Here is an 8112-nt window from a genome sequence, read left to right as displayed (position 1 = left end):
GTTGGGAGGATCCCCTGGAGGAGGGCAACCCACTCCAGTATTCTTGCCTGGAGATTCCCAGGGACAGAGGAGCCTTGTGGGCTACAGTCCATAGGGTAGCAGAGTCAGACATGACTGAAGCAACTTAGCATGCACACACGCATTATAATAAATATAACTGAAAATAGATAATCAACAAATTATATAGGAATTCCTACATAAACTAGAAAAATTCAATAGAAAAAGTGAACAAAATGCATTCATGGAAAACCTGAATACAATAAAAAATATGGAAAGAAACGTTAGAGAAATTAAAATTAAGACTACTGTGAAATACCATTTTTACCCACTTAATGGACAAAAATGAAGTTCAGCAATATCCACTGTTAGGAGAACATGAATTAATGTGAACACTTCAGCACTGCTGATGAAGGTGAATGAGACACAACTTTGGAAAACCATTTGGCACTTTTTACGTAAAGGTAAATGTTTGAAGATATCATGACTCAGCAATTCCATTTCAAGGTAAGGCCCATAGCTCCTCAACAAAACAGCTAGAGACAAGTAAAAGAACATGCAAAAGAGTACTGTTGGCTAAAATGAAAACGGCACAATCCTCCAAAGCTAATTTTCATAATGGCATATTATACAGCAGTACAAATGACTAAACTAATCCAAAAAGAATAATATGCAGCATTTAAAACACATGTACACCCATGGCTGATTCATGTCAATGTATGGCAAAGCCCACTACAATATTGTAAAGTAATTAGCCCCCAATTAAAATAAATAAATTAAAAAAAAACATTGTTGAGTGAAAAAATCAGAATATTATATGCAGTCTGATATGATTATAAAACTCAAAGAAGCAAAACATTACAATAAACTGATTGTGTAAAAATGTGGTAAAGCTATTTTTATAAGCAATGGAATGATAAACATAAAAGTCAAAAATATAGTTTCATCTGTGGAAAAGTGATGTGATGAGAGAATCTACAGGTAGGTAGGTATAAGCTTTTGGTACCCTATGGTTCTTGAACTGAGTAGCAGGTATATGAATGTTCACATAATAGTGTTTTACAACTTACATGCATTTTACACATAATCTTTTGCTTGTAATAATTACTCTATATTAAAAGGTAAAGAGAAAAAATTACATATTCATGATAATTTCAAACTTGAAAATTGAATCAAATAAAATATATGGTTTACTCAATGTTTTCTCACATTTTTTTGGATTTGATTCTTATAATAAAGCTGGGAAGTGTGGAGTCAGATACTAATTTCAGTAACTTTGTTGAAGAAGAAGTTGTGAGTTCTAGAGAGGCCAAGTGTCTCATTCAAGCTTATCTATTTGGTAAGTGATGGGTTAGGGTACAGTTTCCAACAATCCAGACTCACACCTACATGGGGTACAGGAAAAATAGGTCAAATACAGAAAACAGAACTGTTCTTCTGGGGAAATGCTGTCATCCTAAGAGGAAACTGTTCACCAAGAAGGCAGAAAGGAGGGTATGGCTTTCCAGAAAGTTTCCATGGCAATGCATCTTATTGCGTTGGAGTGTTCAAACAGTCCACCACATAAAAAAAAAAAAAGGATATTTTACTTTTTCCTAAAAATCTGAACAAGTTTCTTATCTTTGATACTCATTCACTTCTACAATTACCCTCACAGCACATCCACAAGCTATGAAGAGGACAGATACGACAGCTTTTTCTCCACTTTGCAAATAGAAAACAAAGTCAAAGAGAAGTGACCCACTATCACTCCTTTTTACAAAGCACCCAGCGTTTCCCTAATCTCTTCACTGCTGCCTATATCTCCTGGTTCCTCAGGGTGTAGATCATGGGGTTGAGCATGGGGGTCATGACCGTGTGGCTGATGGATACAGCCTTGTCCATGGAGAAGGAGGTGAAGGGCCGGGCATAGAGGTAAATGCTTGGAATGAAGACCATAGACACCACGATGATGTGGGTGGTGCAGGTGGAAGCTGCTTTCCTCCTTGCCTGTCCTGAGTGGGACCTCAGCATCACCAGGATGACTGAGTAGGATACCAGGAGGAGGAGGAACCAGATGACATCCAGCATCCCACTGTTGCAGATCATGAGGAACTCCAGGACAGAAGTGTCAGTGCAGGCGAGTCTCAGAACTTGTGGAACATCACAGTAGAAGTTATCTAGGACATTGGGGCCACAGAAAGGCAGTGGGAGCATCAGGACCAGTTGGGAGATGGAATGAACAAAACCTACCATCCAGGCTGTCACCACAAGCCCCACACAGAGCTGAGTGTTCATGATGGTGACATAGTGGAGGGGCCGGGATATAGCAACAAGGCGGTCATAGGCCATCACTGAGAGGAAGAAGACCATGGCACCTCCCAGAAAGTGGAAGAAAAAGACCTGAGTCATGCATCCCTGGTAGGAGATGGTTTTCTTCTCAGCACGCAAGTCCACCAGCATCTTTGGAGCAGTGACTGAGGAGAAACAGAGGTCTAAGATAGCCAGGTTTCTGAGCAGAAAATACATGGGTGTGTGGAGCCTGGAATCAGAGGTCACTGTCACTACGATGAGGAGGTTTCCCATGACAGTGGTTGTGTAGACAAACAGGAACACCAGAAACAAGACTAGCTGGAGCTCCTGAGTCTGTGAGAGCCCCAGAAAGACAAATTCTGTCATACACGTGTGGTTCCGTGATGCCATGATGTCTTCTCCATACACCTAAAGAAAACACACCACAGACAGAGATGCATGAAGTTGCTACGTGCTGTTTTAGTGCTCAGTGACTCAAAGCAACTGTCCAAGTCCAAATGATGGACACCCTCATCTGTAAATCATAATACCATGTTCTGATATAAGTGGCCTCGTCTTTGGAGATTTCACTAGTTGATGCTGGAATACACATTCATGAGATATTTTAAAGCCATCCAGATGCATGCTATCTGCTTTTCAAAGATTCAGTGTAATATAGTGGTGGGAAAACAGAGTCCAACAGAACCAGAGTCAAATCTCAGAACTTTATATTCCATGAGATTTGACCTTGAGTAAGGTATTTACCTGAGTCTGTTTCCACATCTCTAAGAAGTTTTCCTTTCTAGAAATTTTCCATGGAATTAAATAACACATAAGGTTTCTAGAACATATCTGGAATAATAAATGTTCATCACTCTCCTCTGTGTAGCATCCTAATCTAAATAAACCCATGTTCCAGTCTCTAATACATTTTTTGTATCAGTCATTTATCAAGCAACAGTTAACACATTATAATATGAATGGATGTTTCATGAATCTATGTTTTCCCTCTATAATTCAACTCTCAGCTCCAAGAGGTATAAATATGTATCTTATAATTTATTTATGCCCTACCATGCACACTTTGCTGATAGTCAATATTCAAAAAGTATGTGGTGTTGATTCTGGGTGGGTGAAAAGCTATAGGGAGTGCCTCCTCTGACTGATGTAGGCGGTCCCTTACTGGGAGCAGTAACAGGACACGTATGATATGTGTCCTGAGACAAGAAAAGGGGGAGAGGGGTTCTCTGGATTAAGAAATGGGTGATAGATCTTGTATAAAGGAGACTGGAACACTCAAAGAAACAATTTTAGAAGATAGTACTGATTACAAGGGAGAAGACAAAGGAAGATATTGACATAAGAGAAACAGAATAGGCAAAGGAATAAAGAATGTGGATTAAAAGGAAGGGAGAAGAAGGAATGGAAAGGAGGCGGGGCAGGGGTGGGAATGGGAACAAAGGTGAAGAAGGACATAGAGAGTGAGAGATAGGGGTGACAGGTGAGGGGTAAGGGGCTTCCTCACTCCCCTCCCTCACCTGCCTCCTACAATCTATTGTCCATCAGAGGTCATTTTAGTCTCATCCTTCTGCTTCCATCTGCAGCCACTCCAGTCCATCTTCTACATCGCTGTCACAGAGACTTTTCTAAACTCATATCTCATCATCTTCCTCCCTCATTCAGTTCAGTTCAGTCGCTCAGTTGTGTTCGACTCTTTGCAACCCCATGAACCGCAGCACGCCAGGCCTCCCTGTCCATCACCAACTCCCAGAGTCCACCCAAACCTATGTCCATTGAGTCAGTGATGCCATCCAACCATCTCATCCTCTGTCGTCCCCTTCTCCTCCTGCCCTCAATCTTTCCCAGCATCAGGGTCAGCTCTTTGCATCAAGTGGCCAAAGTATTGGAGTTTCAGCTTCAGCACCAGTCCTTCCAATGAACACCCAGGACTGATCTCCTTTAGGATGGACTGGTTGGATCTCCTTGTAGTCCAAAGGACTCTTAAGAGTCTTCTCCAACACCAGAGTTCAAAAGCATCAGTTCTTCGGCACTCAGCTTTCTTTATAGTCCAACTCTCACATCCATGCATGACCACTGGAAAAACCATAGCCTTGACTAGATGGACATTTGTTGGCAAAGTAATGTCTCTGTTTTTTAATAAGCTGTCTAGGTTGGTCATAACTTTCCTTCCAAGGAGTAAGCGTCTTTTAATTTCATGGCTGCAGTCACCATCTGCAGTGATTTTGAAGCCAAGAAAAATAAAGTCAGCCACTGTTTCTCCATCTATTTGCCATGAAGAGATGGGACTGGATGCCATGATCTTCGTTTTCTGAACACTGAACTTTAAGCCAACTTTTTCAATAATCTTTTAATGAGTATGGAGGGCCCACAGCTTAAAACTCAAACTCTTAGATGTGATTTAATGGGTTAATTCAGGGTTGACATACATGCTTACATACATGTAACTCCCTCTCAGTATGTCACACCAAGCTTTAAAATGTAGGCTCCGTCTAACTTTCTCATCAGTATCCCTGTTTCCCAGGAACTGATTGTTCAAGGAATCCATAGTCTCTCACATATGCCATATGCCATATGCTTGGTTATGTCTGTAGCTTTGGGAATGAATTGTGTTTCCTGAAATACCTTCTACAACCTTCTCAACCTAGAAGTCTCCAGATATCACCTTTTCTGTGACTCCTTCTCCATTTCTCCCATGCAGAATTAATCTCTGACTTCTCAGGGTTCCAATAACATTTTATAAGTTCTCTTAAAGTGAAATGAAGTCGCTCAGTCGTGTCTAACTCTTTGCAACCCTATGGACTGAGCCCAGCCGGCTCCTCAGTCCATGGGATTCTCCAGGCAAGAATACTGGAGTGGGTTGCCATTTCCTTCTCCAGGGGATCTTCCCAACCCAGGGATCGAACCCAGGTCTCCCGCGTTGCAGGCAGACGCTTTAACCTCTGAGCCACGAGGGAAGCTCAGAGGTTCTAAGTTCTCTTAGTTATAGCTTTTATCATTTATTTTCTGTTGTCTCTCTTAGCTAGATTGTAAATTCAATTACTTAGTAGCCCCATCATCTAGAATAACAACTCTGATCTAGCAGTTGCTCAAAAAAGTTTGCTAACATAATGTATGAGTAGGTAATTGTGTTATCTCATTCAACGTGACCACGTAGAAAATTTTGTGGTGTATTCTGTTATCCTTTGCTTTCAGCATTCTCCCTCTAAATCACAGGACCAAGTTTTCACTTGGTTGTGAAAAGCTTGGTTTTGCACATGCAACTTGAGGAATCTGTTTTCAATAGCTTGTTTTCCCTGCATAACTTTTTGATGCTCTCATCACATATATGAATTACTTCTATCAAGTCTATATCATCTGTTTATTCTTTCCACCTTCCAGCAAGTGTTTCTGGATGCTTCTTACAGCAGTTCTATGTACAGGTGAGGAGAGCCTGGGTCTCTTACCTTCTTTCAGCCCAGAATGGTAGAGAGTCTTCAGGACTAACATCTTCTTGAAGATCCTTTTTCTGCTTTAGTTTTAGTTTACCAGCCACTGCCCATACATCACGGGTACAACAAGGAGTGTGACTCAAGGAGGATGGAATATCCTTAGGGAGAAACTACTGGACTCACTCAGGAAACAGGGCTGGACTGATTACCACTGGGGGAAAGGGAGCAATGGGAGTTGTTAAAAAGTTTCAAAATGCCTCAAAAACATATTCATTAAGAGCTATTCCCTTGGGGTCAAAAGGACCAAGGACAATATAATTTTATAGATTTGTAGAATATAGGATTCTCAGGCCAATATCCAAAAGGACAAGAGTCTCTTCAAAAGCAGCCAATTCTCTGAAAGTTTTAGAATAAATTACTTCTTAAAACAGTGGTTCTTACCTGTGAGACAATCACCTGGAATGCCTCTTAAAAGACAAATGACTGTGTTCCTGCCCCAGACTTTCTCATTTAATTGGTCAATGATAAGGCTAAGAATCTGCATTTATAGCAAGTTCTCAGATGATGCTGATGCCCCTGTTCTGGGGACGACACTTTGAGACCCATGAACTTTCTTATCAGCACAGGGACTGTTCTCTCTATTGTGCAATCTTTGAGCTAACTAGTCTAATTTCTTTCCTCCTTGTTCCCCTTCTTCTTTTCATCTTGTTCTCTTACTTTTAAACCTAATTGATCTTTTCCTAGGGAAATTTTTAGGCGGAAAAATACTTGTAGACTACAGTGGAAACTTACGGCCCTGTAAACCTTGCCCCTTATTTTGCCAATCAAAGCCCCAAAATTGATTAACCACCCATACCAATGTCAACATTTTTTACATGTGAATTCTTACCACCTCTAGCACAAGGATTGGTACAGGAAACCCACATTTTTTTTTCATTATGAGGAATTGCTCAAAACTGTAATTAACTGGTATTGTAATCTTGATGTGCTATAAAAATTATCTGATTTCCATTAACCTGTATTTCTGTCTTTGTGCCAGTACCATACTGTCTTGATGACTGTAGCTTTGCAGTATAGCCTGAAGTCAGGAAGGTTGACTCCTCCAGTTCCATTCTTCTTTCTCAAGATTGCTTTGGCTATTCAAGGTTTTACATGTTTATATACAAGAAAAGGAAAGATATAAACATCTGAATGCAGAGTTCCAAAGAATAGCAAGAAGAGATAAGAAAGCCTTCTTCAGCGATCAATGCAAAGAAATAGAGGAAAACAACAGAATGGGAAAGACTAGGGATCTCTTCAAGACAATCAGAGATACCAAAGGAACATTTCATGCAAAGATGAGCTCGATAAAGGACAGAAATGGTATGGACCTAACAGAAGCAGAAGATATTAAGAAGAGATGGCAAGAATACACAGAAGAACTGTACAAAAAAGATCTTCACGACCCAGATAATCACGATGGTGTGATCACTGACCTAGAGCCAGACATCTTGGAATGTGAAGTCAAGTGGCCTTAGAAAGCATCACTATGAACAAAGCTAGTGGAGGTGATGGAATTCCAGTTGAGCTATTTCAAATCCTGAAAGATGATGCTGTGAAAGTGCTGCACTCAATATGCCAGCAAATTTGGAAAACTGAGCAGTGGCCACAGGACTGGAAAAGGTCAGTTTTCATTCCAATCCCAAAGAAAGGCAATGCCAAAGAATACTCAAACTATCACACATTGCACTCATCTCACATGCTAGTGAAGTAATGCTCAAAATTCTCCAAGCCAGGCTTCAGCAATATGTGAACCGTGAACTTCCTGATGTTCAAGCTGGTTTTAGAAAAGGCAGAGGAACCAGAGATCAAATTGCCAACATCTGCTGGATCATGTAAAAAGCAAGAGAGTTCCAGAAAAACATCTATTTCTGCTTTATTGACTATGCCAAAGCCTTTGACTGTGTGGATCACAATAAACTGTGGAAAATTCTGAAAGAGATGGGAATCCCACCTGATCTGCCTCTTGAGAAATCTGTATGCAGGTCAGGAAGCAACAGTTAGAACTGGACATGGAACAACAGACTGGTTCCAAATAGGAAAAGGAGTACGTCAAGGCTGTATATTGGCACCCTGATTATTTAACTTCTATGCAGAGTACATCATGAGAAACGCTGGGCTAGAAGAAGCACAAGCTGGGATCAAGATTGCCCGGAGAAATATCCATAACCTCAGATATGCAGATGACACCACCCTTATGGCAGAAAGTGAAGAGGAACTCAAAAGCCTCTTGATGAAAGTGAAAGTGGAGAGTGAAAAAGTTGGCTTAAAGCTCAACATTCAGAAAACAAAGATCATGGCATCCGGTCCCACCATTTCATGGAATAGATGGGGAAACAGTGGAAACAGTGTCAGA

General features: G+C 40.7%; 1 protein-coding gene across 1 annotated transcript; it reads right to left on the bottom strand.

Annotated features, from left to right (window-relative positions):
* Positions 1–1794: 1794 nt before the first annotated feature.
* Positions 1795–2679, bottom strand: LOC105004117 (olfactory receptor 4D2-like). Its single transcript, XM_010861654.1, has one exon. It carries the CDS (start codon positions 2677–2679, stop codon positions 1795–1797), a length of 885 nt encoding a protein of 294 aa, XP_010859956.1.
* Between the last annotated feature and the right edge of the window lie 5433 nt (positions 2680–8112).

Source organism: Bison bison, unplaced genomic scaffold (genome assembly GCF_000754665.1).
Source record: "Bison bison bison isolate TAMUID 2011002044 unplaced genomic scaffold, Bison_UMD1.0 scf7180017864472, whole genome shotgun sequence".
NCBI lineage: Eukaryota > Metazoa > Chordata > Mammalia > Artiodactyla > Bovidae > Bison > Bison bison.
The sequence above is the reverse complement of the archived record's forward strand: the minus strand, read 5'-3'. Positions and strand labels throughout refer to the sequence as shown.